The sequence below is a fragment of the Rhea pennata genome, chromosome 19 (genome assembly GCF_028389875.1).
Source record: "Rhea pennata isolate bPtePen1 chromosome 19, bPtePen1.pri, whole genome shotgun sequence".
Classification (NCBI taxonomy): domain Eukaryota; kingdom Metazoa; phylum Chordata; class Aves; order Rheiformes; family Rheidae; genus Rhea; species Rhea pennata.
The window spans coordinates 7,424,279-7,438,770 of record NC_084681.1 but is presented as its reverse complement, the minus strand read 5'-3'; the positions used below and the strand labels follow the sequence as shown (position 1 = coordinate 7,438,770).

The following is a 14,492-nucleotide window of genomic DNA, read 5'->3' as shown; positions in this document are numbered from 1 at the left end:
AAGGAGTTTAAAACTGAGGGAAATCAGGATTTGTAGTTTGGAGGAGGCATTGGAGGAGTTGTGTTTGTTATATACAGGCAGGTTCAGAAAAGACTTGGGATTTTGGTGCTTGCTTTTCAGTCCAAAGAAATAAGGATTAATGAAAGTGGATTTGCTCATGTTTGCTGGTGTGGAATTTGGTCCAAAGCGGTACATTTGTCCTTGTTAACCCTGGAATCTGTGAGAGACTCTAAGGTACAAAGTAACTCATGTGCCAGTGGGTTTAGTTTTTTTTTGTCTGCTGTGTGATGAAACTCTCTAGATCTACATTTGATAGCATTACGCTGTATTGGTGCCTACAGAAAAGGCAATACAAGATGTTTATGCAAGAGCAGCAGATTGTGCATCCAGAAAAGAAGCAATGTGTGTCAGAAAACTCTGGCCAATCCAACAGTGACAGGCAGCAAAGAGCCCATGAATGATTAAAAGCAAATGCTAGGAGTCAGCCCTTGTGTACAGCGACACAGGAGAGAAATAATGCAGGGAAAACCAGAGGAATTTTAGGTGATTTGTCTAGTCTTCTAGATAGATAGACTTCTCTATCTTTATCCAGGTACTCCCAAAATTCAGTGACTACCTTGAAAGTATTCTGCCTTAATGGAGCTGCAGGCCAGCATTTGTAACTCAGCTAATGAGGGTCAATGAAGCACTTTCAGCATGTCTGGGAGAAAGCCATCTCTATATGGCTGCAAGGTGTTCTGAGCATTTTTAATAAAGAAATGGGAAAATCTTAACTGTGAAATATAACTGTCTGTGAAAAGTATTCTGTTTCTAGCTATTGCTAGAATGATATATTCATATATCATTCTAGCAATATATTCAGATATATTCATCTGCACAGCACAGCCATAGTGAATGAGTGAAGCCCAGGATGCAAAAAGTCCTGGTTGTCTGGCAGCAAAAGTCAGTGATATAGGACTCTGCAAAAAATAACTTTTCCCGTAGATTTTCCAAGAATGTCTCAGGTCTGACCCGTCACCCCGAGATAATCAAACGCGGCTCGTTACCGCACAGGCCGTACGCCCGCAAATGAGGGCTCCCGCAGCCGGCCGCGGCGGGGCAGCCGGCGCGGTGCTTTCTCTGCAGAACGGTCGGAATTACCTCGTTTCCTCCAGAGAAACGCAGGCGGCGGAGCTGAAACGCGGTTCAGCGGCGCCGAGGGGACCCGCCCGCCCGCAGCCCCCCGAGCTGCTCGGCGCGGAAAGCCGCGCGGCGGCCGGGGGGCGGCGGCGGCCCGGCGGCCCGGCGCCCCGTGCCCCGGCGGGCCTCGTCCCTGGCGGCAGCTCACCGCGGGCGCTGGGGAACGCAAGACAAAAGCCGCAGCGGGGGGAAAATGCCGGGGAAAGGGGGGAGACAGGAGCCGGCTGGGGGCAGCCGGAGGGGAGGGCGGCGGCTGGCGGGCGGGGGCGAGGTCCGCGCTCGGCGGCGGGTCCCGGCGAGGGCCCGAGGGGAAGGAGCGGCGGGGGGGGAAAGGAGCGATGGGCGAAGGCGAGGGAAGGGGCGCGGGGCGGGCAGGCGGGATGCTGAGGGGAGGGAGCGAAAGAGGGAGGAGACGGCGAGGAGGAGGAGGAGGGTGTGCGGGGAGGCGAAGGGGGAGAGGGGCGGGCGGCGGCCGGGGAAGGAGGGCTGGGAGCCGGGCTGCGAGAGGAGGAGCCGCCGGCGGGAGGGGAGGAGGAGGAGGAGGAGGAGGAGGAGGAAGGGATGAGGGAGGGCCGGGGCGGCATCTGCGCGGCCGGGTTTGACAGGCGGGAGGGGAGGGAGAGCCGCCGGCGCGGGGAAGCGGGGATGGCGGCGGGGCAGCAGGAGGCGGCATAAAGCGCCGCCGAGGGCCGGCCCTGCCGACGCCGCCGCGGTGCCTGGGCGCAGCCCGCCGCGCCGCGCCATGGGCAGCGCCGACTCCAAGCTCAACTTCAGGAAGGCGGTGATCCAGCTCACCACCAAGACCCAGGTGAGAGCCGCCATGTCGGGAGGGGGGGAAAGGGGGGGCCGCCATGTCGGGAAGGGGGGGAAGGGGGGGCCGCCATGTCGGGAGAGGGGGGGCCGCCATGTCGGGAGCCGCCCTGAGGCGCGGGGAGCCCCTCTCCCCGGCCTGCTGTCCGCCGCAGCCTGGCCCCGGGCTCGGCCTGCCCCGCCACGACACCGTCGCTATATTTCTTATCTTTATTATTAGCGCCCTGCGCGGCGCCGCGGGCGCAGGTGAGCGTGGAGGCCGCGGCGCTCCCGGCCCACTCGGCTGGGCGGCGAAGACGGAGGTGACGGCCAGGCCCGGAGCAGGGGATGCCTCGCGCCGCCTGGCCCGTGGCGGTCCGCGTTTCCCCACGGCGTGAGCTGCTTGTCGGGGCCACCCGTTCCGCTCGGCCCCGGAGGCCTGGCGCGCTCGTGGTGGCGGCGGCCGGGCGAAGCTCGGGCCTCGGCGCCAGCCGGCTCGCGGGAGAGAGCTTTTTGCAGCAGAAACAGTTCCCATCTGTGACCTGTGAAAGCATCACTCCGTTTCTGTAGGCTGAACGGGAGTTAAATGAAGTCAGGATTATGGATAAGGAGGGTGTTTGCCCAGAGGTCTAACAGGTTTTGCTCTTATACTAGAAGCCATCTCAGTTCTTCCCTTAAACTGGGAGCCCAGTAAGAGCAGCGTACTGGCAGCAAAGTGGCGTGGGCAGAGTGGTTGTGTCCTGCTGAGAAACCGTGTCTTAAGTAATTTGGTCCCACGGTGGCGAACTCGTGTTCTGAGCCACCTGTGGTGGTGAGGGAGCTGTGGCAACGAAGACAGCTTGGGGTTGATGGCAGAAAGTGATGTAATGGTAGGAGGATGAGGTCAGAAGGAAAAGAGATGAATGCGAAGGGGTGGCGGGTGACGAGAGAAAAATCTGTGAAATCTCATAAGGCAAAGATTTGGACTGAGAAATGCGTCATAGAAAGCAGGGCTGGAAGAGCCTTTGAGAAATCATGTTCCTGCTTTCTAAAGTAGCATCAGTTGTATTTACAGCGCTCAGGAATGTCTTTTGTGAACTTCTTAAAAATATCCTATTGTGGATGTTCCACAATGTCCCTAGGCAAGAAGAGAAATAGACAAATTAGCATTAGAGGGAATTCTTCCAAAGTCTCTTTTGGATGCCAGAATTCAGAGCACCTTCACCTTTGGATTCTCCTTCCTCCACTAGCAAATGTGCTTATAAAATGAAATGGGGAGGAGGAATCAAGCGTCTGTTTCTCAGTGCATCGGTTAACTAAAGGGATCTTTCAAGTCTGCTCTTCACAAAGAAAATTCAGGATGGTGTAATCTGTCATACTGCCAGGCGGGATAAGAGTGCCCCCTCCCCCAGCTGGTTTATTGACATATGCGGTGAAAGAACACAGTGGGGCTCCGAGCAAAGGGAGGAGGAAAAAGCTTCATTTTTGACTGGTCTTTGTGGTCTAGGTGAGACTATCTGCCACGTGGAAAAAGGGTGGAGTGTTGGCGCTCCCATATTTGCATACCTTAGAAGGGCACTGGTGTTTGCTTGTGCAGGATGTGTGACTGGACTCCCCTGAAATCTCCTGAGCTCCTACCAGCAGCCACCTCCACGTAACCTCCCAGCCTGTGAGTCCCTGGATTCACACCGAACTGAGATAATGGGCAGAGTTAGATCCTGGCTCCAAACTGATGTGCTCAAAATATACATCGCTTTCTCAGCAGCATGTCTTGTCTTTTACAGCCTTCTACTCTGACATCAGGTTGCAGGACGAATAGATTTTCGTCAAATCACTGGTATCATGAAACCTGAGCTTAGCAATGCCCTGTGCAGTGTTTCCAAAGGCTTTGATGGACAGAAGTGCAAGAGCAGAAAGCAGTGTTCACTCACTGATGAAAGCCCAGAGTTAACACTGAAGTTAGGTTTTCTGAAAAAGAAGATCTTAAGTCTCCAGACTTCTGTCAGTTAAAAAGTACAAGTTTTCCCACGTGGACATTAAAAAATGATGTGTAAGGAACACTGCACTTCAGTACTTGTATGTGGAGCCCAGAACTTGAAAGCCAAACCAAGTATGGACAAGAATGAAATGACTTCACTGTGTTGTGTGTGTGTGTTTTTTTTTTTTTTTTAAGTTGCAAGAGAAACTATGAAGCTATAACAGCATTAAAAATGAAAAATCACTTCAGAATGACTTCAATGATAAAAGATGGCGGTAATAGCTGACAGAAGGTATCTGCATATGCTACAGATGTATAGTGATAATCACACATGGAGAAATGGAGTTGAGGATTTTTATATGATATGTATATTACATTACACTTTAAATTTATAAGGCTCTTTTAATAATAAAGTAAGCTCACATTTTTTCTGAGGATCCTTGTGTGTTTTACCACTGTGAATGTTTATGGCCACCTGAAGAAGTACCTATGAAAATGTTGGCTATGTAACGGATAAAGTGAAACATATGCTGTGAGTATGGCACCGAGTTGGCAGCAGAGCAGGAAACTGAAGTTGGGAGCCTATTAATTGCTAGGGAAACATGTGCTTTCTTTTCTCAGTCAGTTGGTGATTAAACAATTTCAGCAAGCAACTGATTGGAAGATATGAAATACCAGACCTTGTGAACCAGCTTGCTCCAGTTTAATGCTAGTTGTGCCTCTGCTTTTAAACAGACAGGAAGGATCAAACAATAGGGATACAAACTCCAGCCCTTTCTTGCTCCCTGATGTGCAGCTGAAATATCACAGCAGGTTGTTAATTTGAGCATAGTGAAAGTGCATCTTAAGACTAGACAGAGATCGGTTTCTGAGTAGCCTATTCTTGAAAGTATTAAACTTGAATACTTGAATCAAGTTTGATTGGCTTGATCAAAAGCAAACTTGTTAGTTACAGTTTTGCTCTTAAGACAACACTTTACACAGCTGACTTTTATCCTAGGCTTTTCCTGCCAGATTTCAACAAATCCCATTTTCTAGTTCCCCTTTTCAACAGTGTGCAATGCTACCCCTGCTGCGAGAGCAGAAAACTGGTGGAAAAAAACTGATTCGGAGTCTTGCCTTGGTATTCCTTTGCTGACTGCAAAGATCTTACAGAAAAGCTCACTTTTACTCTGAAACCTGCATGGAGCTGCTGGCCTTGGCTTTGAGGATCAAATGTTGCTACTTGTTAACATTTTGAATAAATCTATGCTGAGACTTTCCTTGTGCATAGTGGCTCCAAAACAGGTTGTTAAATGTGCATGAATTGCCTCAAACTAATCAGCTGGGCACAGAGAGTTGCCAGACTTCTTAGAACTCAATTAAGTGCTGCATGAATGACTCTGTGGTCATTACACCCCATAGTTCTGCCTCATTTGGGTAGAAAGGAGCACACTACTGTTACATATTATCTGAATTTCTGTAGTAGTGTGGCTAGAAAGCCTGTTTGGGGACTAAGGCCCTGCTCTCCTGTCTGGTGACAGGACAAGGAGAGTCTCTGCCCCAAATACTATGCAATCTGGACTGATGGGATGTTTGTTTGGGGTGTTAGCTGGAAGCCAAGGGTGAACACAATGAGCAAGACTAGCGACTGCACGCAGCCTTGATTCTTTGCTGATGGTTTGCTGCAACTTTAGAGGTGGTTTAAGATCAGCCTGTGGTAAGGACCTGTTGGAGGGATTGCTGGGAATAGGCATTCAGTGTAAGTACAGAGAGTTCTTAGTTGGGAGGAGGTTGCAAATATGCATCCACTGTGCTTGAATTTGTTAGGGATTGTGTCTGAAGGAAAAAGTGAAGGTAATAGTTTTTGGTTGAGGACAGTAACAAATTAGGGGAGCAGGCTGTGCCTTGCGACCTTTTCCTGTTTACGGGATGTTGTCAGCTCAACTCTTTTCCCGTTTCCTTTGACATATCCTGTCTAGGGATTGCTTGTTTGGGGCTGTGATTCTCTGCTCACTAACTGGGGAGATGCTTGAAAATCTAACTGGCTTCCTTTCCTGATTCCTACAGTATGGTGTGTTTCAAAGAACCCCAAACCTGGAGTTTACAACTTTGGGGACATAATGACTGGAGGTGCTCCACAGGATCAGTTCTGCCTCTGTGTGGTCAGCATACAATCAGAGGTTTTTACACTTTGCCTAGGTGAGCTATAGGTAAAAATAGTTGCCTTCCTTGCCCCCTCTGAGGTATCACAAGTGTGCCTGCAGTGGTGTCAGCAACCAAGCTGTGTTTGCTTTTCCCTCCCTTCTGTGTGGAGATACTGGTTTGGGCAGCAGCTCGTTTGTCTCTGCCAGCTAGTGTGTTAACTTCAGCAGCTTTCATTTGCTCTTCAGATATCCCAGTTGTGTTTCCAGAGGAGAGTTGAGTTACTAGTCCCTTGCTTATTGCTGCAACAAGGAAGTCTTCATTCTCATTGCATACCTGGTGCAGAGTTGCTCCTGTGCAGTGTTTTGGAGGTGCATCTGGCTTGCTCTTTTCTGTGTGCTGCAGCTCTGCTGCCAAGAGAGGACACATCTGTGCTGACCCAGAGGATCTGAAGTGGCCCTAGCTCACAATATTGCTGATGAGGATTCAGCTCCTTGTGAAGCTGCAGTGCTGTAGGATTCATTCCTGCAGCATGTACAGTACCAGCACTTGTATCTAAACCTTGGTAAAGGTTCATAGTGAAGATATCCATGACAGGTGAACAGATCTTCTTCTAGATTTCTTTCCTTCTTTGTGAGCTAGGTAAAGGGTGTTGGATGCACTCAGCGTGAGCAAATGGGTATTTAGATTCCCCAAAGACTTGGTGTGCGAAGTACAATCAACATAAAAAAAAAATACAGTAATGTTCCGTCAAGAAGATGAGTGTTACATAGATTGAGTAGCTTCATGATGCTAGACTATTAATTAAAATCCAGAGGCTGCAGGGATGTGAGCGACTCAGTCGGTACTGAATCCGTGTCCCAGGATTGTACAAAAGGGATACCATCTGTTGGATGAAGAACTGACTCGCGGCAGCTATTAGAAATGGAAGAACTGATGTTTCAGTGTAATCTGCTTGCTAAGATGGCAGGCATGATGTTAATGTAGCTGCAGGATCCAGTGTTGCAGCTTGGGTAAATGCTGTTAAGCCTCTCTCCCTCTCTCTCCCTCTCCATGTAATTTTTTTTGGGCACAGTGCTCTTCACTCCATCTGAACTGTTGTTACCTCGTGTAAAATAGCAGCTGTGTTCAACCTCTGAAGAGGCTGCATGCTAATGGTAGGTAAAGGGATCTGTGCACGCTGGAGAGAAATAGCTTTCTCCTTCCCCTTCAGATGAGGGTGAAGCCATTATTTATGCATGATCTCCAATTAGCAGCAATTGCTGCTCACTGTTGCCAGTGGGAGCGGCTGTGGCGGGCAGCCAGGAGGTACATGTGGCAATTATCCATGCGGTTGTGGTATACGATGTGAAAGGTGGTGTAGGAAGTGTACGGTATTTGTGCATTACATAGATTGGATTTCTAAATATTTGGCTCTCTTGGAGGAGTGTAATTTGCAGGAAAGTTTGTTTCTGGTTCAGATTCTGGAAAAGCACATTTCACTCATGTGCCGGGAGCTGAGTTCTCCTGAAAACCGGACTCTTGAGAGCCCGGCTGTTCCTGCAGATCTCCTCTGTGGAGCTGTGCACTTGGATCCTTTGAAAAAAGTCCCTCTTCCCTTGAAAAGGAATCTGGGGGACCTTGTCTCATAGTTTAGATGATAGAATGGAGAGGGTTTCTGCACTCTAGTTTCAGCACTAGAACAGTGTTTAAGAACATACTTAAACAGTGTGTTTTCCTTTTTGCTTAAGGACTGGGGAGCAGCTTGGGCTGATTCATTGCGTGGTGGGAAGGAAGAGGACAAGCAATATGCAACCTCATAGCCCTGGAGTGTTGAGGAACGGAGCTGTAGGGCAGTAACCAGCCATACCAGTTTGGGGGCAGCCTGCCTGCTCCTCTCACTTTCTGGCCTTGGGGTGATAGTGACGCATCACCTGCTTGCAGCTTATGGCTGTTAATTCAGCAGGTGTTTCCTCTTCCCGAGGGGGAAAGCCAGTGCTTCTCAGTGCCAGAGCTGTGAGTGAGCTCTTCTCCCTGGAGCTGAGTCTTGGCCACACTTAGAAACGTATCACAGAGCTGGATGAGCTTTCTGCCTACTACACTGGAGTTGGGGGGTGGGCAAGAACAGTTTAAATTAAACACATGCTCGTGTTTTTGTCCCCTTCCCATTTGCTTTTGAGTTGTTGCACGTCAGTGGCAGGAGGTTACCTCTTGTCTTGGCCAGGCAGTTGAGGGTGTTCGGACTGGTGTTTTGATGTGCTGAGCATGCCTTGGCAGGGCCAGGGAAATCCCTTTGGAAATGCTTCCGTTTTCCTCTTCTGAGTGAACTTGTGGACCCACCTTTCTCACACTGGGTGGCATAAATACACAGGAAGGCTCCTGTCACCCTTATGGGAGGACTCTTGGGCTGGATGAACAATCCCAACCTGTGTTTGGGCACTACCTATTTCTTGACAAATCCGAGCATTTAGATGGGAAAAGCCATGCTCATTTTTAGGCTGGCTGAAAAGTTAAGTCTTTCCTGATAGTTCAGAGCTCTCTGGCTTTGGATGCCTGAGATGTTGTGTAATAGAGATGCCTTCTTGCTAAAAGAAACACTATTGGCTTTTTTACCTCTGGGGGAGTGACATTATACTTGTTCTCATACTATGGGAAGGAGACAGTGGCACAAGTAAGAGAGGAGGATGTCTGCAGCAGCAGAGCCAGCAAGAGTACCAGAGAGAGGTACGTTCCCAGACACAGGGGTATGGGCTTCTCAGGCGGTGGGCCTGAAAGGAATTAGATTGCTTTTTTGGTATCTAAGCCTTCTATTTCCATTTCCCCCTTTGACTTGCACATTTAGTGCCTTTTTTTAAGAGCAAAGCCTTGGCAGGGACCAGCTGCACTGAATCCAGTTCCCCATAAATATTTGATTCAGAAAAATCAATTCTGCTGCAACTGTAAGCGCTATGGGGTGGGTCTGTCAGTTCCGGGTGTCTGTTCGTACCCAAACGTGAGATATCCCTGACTCTGAAGTCAGGGGTATTCTCTGAAGCTTTGGTTACAGCAGATGTAACTCCAGCACACGCCTGGGGCATCCTTGGCATGCTCTGAAGGAGACAGGATGTGTGACAGCAGCCTGACCCATCTGCATTGGAAAAGACTTTGTTGCACATGTCCTAGGTTGCAGACAAGCAGGCGGCCTTGTGTATGTTCTGACTTTTGAAAGACTTGGAGAGTCCCAGTCTGATGCAGCTCATCACGGGAATGTCTTGCTGGTCACCCCCATTGTGGAGGGAATACTCCATTTGAGAGGTCAAATCAGCCAAAGCTCTGGTAACAGAGGTGTCAAGCTATAAAACCAGTGCCAGTATGTTTTCTCATTTATTCTCTTACGTGTATTGCTGATGCTGGGGTGGCCCAGGCCTGAGCCAGTCATTATGATGTTTGGACCTAACAGAAGAGGAGGTCTGTGTCTCTAACTGCTATTTGTCTTTCTACAGCCTGTGGAGGCAACAGATGATGCTTTTTGGGACCAGTTCTGGGCAGATACAGCCACTTCAGTGCAGGATGTATTTGCCCTCGTACCAGCTGCAGAGATCCGAGCAGTGAGAGAAGAATCCCCTTCAAACTTGGCTACTTTGTGTTACAAGGTAAGGAGAGCACCTTCTTCTTCCTTGGTACTCTGCTGATGGAGGGGGGCTGACCCTGGGCCAAGAGTCCTGTGGCACCCACGACCCTCTTATGTCTGGATTGGAAACTTTAAGATGTCCCGCTAAGCGGAGTTAGACTAGGGGTTGTGGTGGTGGCTACTGGCACTCCAGGTATGCTTGCCAAGCCCTGGCTTCTTGCTTGACTGGCAGTCATGCCCACTGGGTGAGGGTGGCACATCGGTTTTGAGTGTGGTGGCAGGAACCAGTTTATTTCCTTCCACCACACTCTGTGCTGGCTTGTCTCTGTCTCCTCATGATAACTCTCAGCTCTTCCTCTCTTGGTTTACCACAGACTACAGCTGGCATTTGCTCAGTTTAGAGCTTTTTTTCTCATCCCTGAACTGCATCTCATCTTGCACCCTTGAATCTTGCCTGAAATGTTAACTTCTTCAAGCTTCGGGAACCTTGTATCAAAACTGTATTTATATGGTGCGGCTGGTGCATCTGTTTCCCTGTCTGCATCTAACTCTCCTCATTGTGTATTAGTTCTCCTCCAAACTCCTAAACTGCATAGGAATGTGCAGTTTGTCACTGTAAAAGTCCCTGGATGAAACCGAAGGAAGTCTTAAGCCTTGTCTTCCTTCTTCTGTTATGTCAGCACGTCCCTTGTGCTGCTTCTGGTATTGCCACATCCTCATGGAGTGCAAGGGACACTGACTTGTATTTCCCACTCTGCCAGAACCGGCAAGCTAGTGGCCAAGCTAGTGAGCGATGTCTTAGGCTGCTGAGGGAACAGTCTGAGGAGACTTACTCTGCCTGGGAAAGTGGAGGTGTTGATAGTACTCTTGATTTGAGTCATACAAAGATTAGCCTTGAATATGGAGTGTTGGAAACATGCAGAATATTATTTGGCAATTTTCAAATGGCTTTTGCTGTCCTGTTTTTCTTTCCTGCCCTACAAAATGCAAAAGGGCACTGCTGAATCATAGTGAAGGTCACTCTGACTAAGTGTCTTGCTTCACACAGACTCTTGTAGTGAATGCCTGAGGAAGAATATAAAAATGAAGAAAAATGAAGTGGTCATTCCCTAGTGCTGGGCTCTGGCAATTAGCAGCTTGGGAACTGAGAAGGGCTCAGACCTATGCTAACTGCTTAAAAAACAACAATAACAAAAAACCCTGTGTCCTCTTTCCCCCCAAAATAAGACTAAAATATGGGCTGTTCTCCCTATTGGAAACAGATGTGTTGGGAAACCTGGTCACGTCAGGGCTGTTCATCCAGGAGCCCTAGATCTTAGCATGTCAGGGCAGAAAGGCCTGCAGATTCCTGCAGCGCTGTTGCCAGTCTGAGGGCACTGACTTGCGCCCCGTGCAGCATGGTGCTGGGCTTAGCAGTTCTGCATGTTTGTGGAAAGCACAGCAGCACGGCTAAAGTGTCAGTTGCAGTCGTTCTGGAGGCTCCATCTATATCTCTGCTGTGCACGAGCGTGCCCCCAGAAATATTTAAGTGCAATCACAGAGCAGTGCATGGACAGACTGAGAATACACAAACAGCACTTAAACACTCATTAAGGCAGTGACGTAAACTAGCAGAGTCAGTGACCCAGACAGTCTGCTATGAAAATAAGCAGGGACACATGGTCCCATGAATTAAAAAGCTACAATTCAAGGTAAATCCTTAGTAAATGTTTCAGCTTTCATTCCCCCTCTCTATCCCCTCAGGATCAAGGATTAGGAGGAAGTGTGTGCAGGTACAGGGGGAAAGGAGGTCTCCTTTTCCTGTCTGGTTACAGGCTTCTGTTCTTGCCTCCTGGCACTGTGGTTGCCCTCTGGCGAGACCCACATACCTTTTATTAAAAAAAATAAAAGACAGGTGCTTGCCTCCCTCGGCAGTTTCAATATTGATCAAATGGACTGTGGAGACTCAGCCCAGAAGCTCTTTCCAGGGCAACAGCCCTATTCACAGGCTGAGGTGGGGAAACCTGGGCTGCCACCCTCCTGTGCTGCAGTATAGCAGGGAGCTGGGCCTTGACAGACTCTTCTGGAGCCCTTATTCTTATCCATGGAGGCAGCATCTTTGCTCCCACCTGCTGAGTCAGGAGAGGTACCTGCTGTAATCATGAGGGCACGTACGGATGTGTCGAGCTTTGTGTTTCCATGTAATTGTCCCCGGCTGGTGCCTCACATCATGCAGTGCAAGGCTGCTGCCTCAGTCCTGGCCCGAGTCTCATGTGTGTGATGCGACTGTTTAATCCGCTCTTTGTGGTGCGTGCTGTCATGGAAGGAGCCTGTGAGAAGGGATGCTCCAGCGGTGCTGTGGCCCTCTGTCTCACATGACCCAACACATGTGCTGTGTGGCACATCCCAGCATGTGAGCAATCTTGCAGCATGGGAGCAGAAATTCAAGGGTCCATTTAAGATTATTAGCTCTATTTCTGCAGTTTTTCAGACAGCAACACAGAGACTTTACTACTGAATCTGGGGAAGACAACTTAATTCTATGTCATGATGTCAACAGCACATCAGGCCTGCCCAGCTCTTGCTCACATGTCTCCAGGCTAATGCTACTTGCCTTGGTTTTGTTTCCCTTAGGCTGTGGAGAAGCTGGTGCAGGGAGCAGAGAGCGGCTGCCACACAGAGAAAGAGAGGCAAATTGTCTTGAATTGCTGCCGGCTCCTCACACGTATCCTGCCCTACATCTTCGAGGATCCAGATTGGAGAGGCTTCTTCTGGTCAACTGTCCCTGGGGCTGGCCGAGGAGGGGTCTGTCTCTTGGCATTTATTCCTCTTTCTGGAGAGTGAGGGGGAGGTTGCAGGGGGAGACCCTGTATGCTTCTGGGGGCACCTTATTCCAGTAGTGCCTGTTTGATTAGAAACTAGATGGTATCTCCTAAGCTAGTTTCCTCCCTTTGATTCTTGCTGCTTTTCCTCTCACCTTCAGCTACTTTGTTTAGCACAGGCTGCTGCATCCCCTGGTTTTCGCTTGGGTGCAGCCGTAAGAGTAGTATGTGAGTAGTGTGAATAGTGCTGGAGAGGCTCTTGGCATCACATTGTGACTCAATATTCTGTTTAGGAGCAGAGTGACGTGGTTTTAACTGGGGCCTAGCTTGGTAGGTGAAGCCCACAACTGACCAGGAATGATTAAAGAATTAAAGAACTGAGGACTGTTTCCGGCTCTCTCGCTGGCGTGTGTAACGTTAGGGGAATCTCTAAACCTCCCTGCTTTTTTGTCTCTGGAGAGTGGGCACAATGGCACTTTGAATCTCCGTGTGTCATGGGTAAGTGCTTTGGGATCTTCTGCAGATGGGAGAAATAGTGCTGTAAAAACAGTCATTAAGCTAGAAATACTTATTTGCCTGCTTGTTCCCTCAGCAGCTGCCTTGTCCTACGTAGAGAGCACTGTGCTATGAGTTTGGGTGTGCAGGCCAGTGTGGCTGAGCTCTGTGCTGAAGAGGGTAGTTCTGCTCGCTTAACGTGGACTGCACTGTTTTGAGGGAGGGCTAACAGGGATCAGCAGTGGCAGGTACAGCATGAACCTTGTGCCAGTGCCAGTCTCTGCCTGTCAGCTCTTATCTCTTTTGCCTGAGGCCACTTCAAGGGGAAGGTCTGGGTGATGGAAAGGGAAGTGTTTGCTAGCTGTTCTCTCTGTTATATGATCTGTGTGATGGGGAGGGTGTTTGGCCACCCTTTCATCCCGGTAGGGGCTGGGGGGTGCCCCAGAGGCTAGACAAGAGAGGAGCTGAATCCAGCCTGTTTGGGGGAGGAAAGAAGGATACTTGGTGCTCTGAGCCAGCCAGGCTGCTTTTACCACTGTTTCCACTTTGTTCAGTAGCTAGAGGAGAGAGTTTCTTAGCCTTAGAGTGGTGGGGTCGCCACCAATCTGGCTCAGCCGCATCCTGCTGGAATGGGAGCTCTCCCAGTGCGTCGTGCCTCCTGGATGTTAGCAGGGCTGTTGTGATTCAAGGTACAGAAGCAGCTGTAAGGTTGGTTGCTCCCTCCTGTAAGGGGCTGAAGGGAGCATGAGTGTGAATGAGTACTGGCTCTGAAGCAGGGATGCTGGACTTAGACAAGGACTGTATTTGTGTGTGTGTGTGTGTTGCTGTGTTTAGGAAGAGAAAGGGTAACAGTTCTTGAAAGATGGAAAAACCCTCAAGAGATCTCTGGGGAATGGGATGCCTTCCCAACTGGGTACAGATCTATTGGCTTCTTATGTGCCACCTATCTTAGATGTTTTGGTATCCAGAGCCTGCAGGGACTTTTCCTGGAAGCTGAGGCTATGTTAGTGTAGACTGTTCTTAAAAAAAAAAAAAAAAAAAAGTCCTCTTGGACCTTAATGCTTCTCTTTCAATTTCCAGCCCAAGTAAAAGCATCCTTGCTGCCTGCTGGCTCCGACTGTTGTCTCTGGGCGTCTCCTTACATACAGGATCTGTTTGACAGTGCTTTTCCCAACAGATGTCGGAGCCACACAGGCTATTATCTCCTTAGCTGCCTGCTGTGATTTTAGAGCCGCGTGTCATGTGCAGGCTGACAGAGGCCTGGCTGAGATAGATAAGCCCCTGCCATTCCTAGTCCCTGCCTTTCCCTCCCGCAGCAGCATGTGCTGGGGAAGGCCGTGCATCCTGGTTGCTCTTTGGCAGGCAGGGCCAGAAGAGGTTTCCCTTGGCAACAGCTGCAGAGGAGTAAGTATGCATGAGCCAAACACAATTGTGCAGTGCGGGTTTGAATGCTGTAGACAGCAAAACCCCCTCTGCTGCCGTACTGGTGCTGCCATGGCAGGCTGAGGCGGCCCTTGCTGAGCATGGCACCTGCTGCCTGTCCTGTTCTGTCCCCTTC

General features: G+C 49.6%; 1 protein-coding gene across 2 annotated transcripts in view; it reads left to right on the top strand.

Annotated features, from left to right (window-relative positions):
* Nucleotides 1-1,843: 1,843 nt before the first annotated feature.
* Nucleotides 1,844-14,492, top strand: part of HID1 (HID1 domain containing) — a 31,388-nt gene continuing 18,739 nt past the window's right edge. Inside the window, exons 1-3 of one of the 2 annotated variants that reach the window (XM_062591933.1) lie at nucleotides 1,844-1,987; nucleotides 9,511-9,660; nucleotides 12,252-12,422. In XM_062591933.1, the coding sequence (XP_062447917.1) occupies nucleotides 1,922-1,987; nucleotides 9,511-9,660; nucleotides 12,252-12,422 (387 nt within the window). In that variant the 5' untranslated portion in view covers nucleotides 1,844-1,921. Of the gene's footprint in view, nucleotides 1,988-9,510; nucleotides 9,661-12,251; nucleotides 12,423-14,087; nucleotides 14,339-14,492 lie in introns of those variants that run through there. The other variant, XM_062591934.1, reaches the window with a different exon arrangement.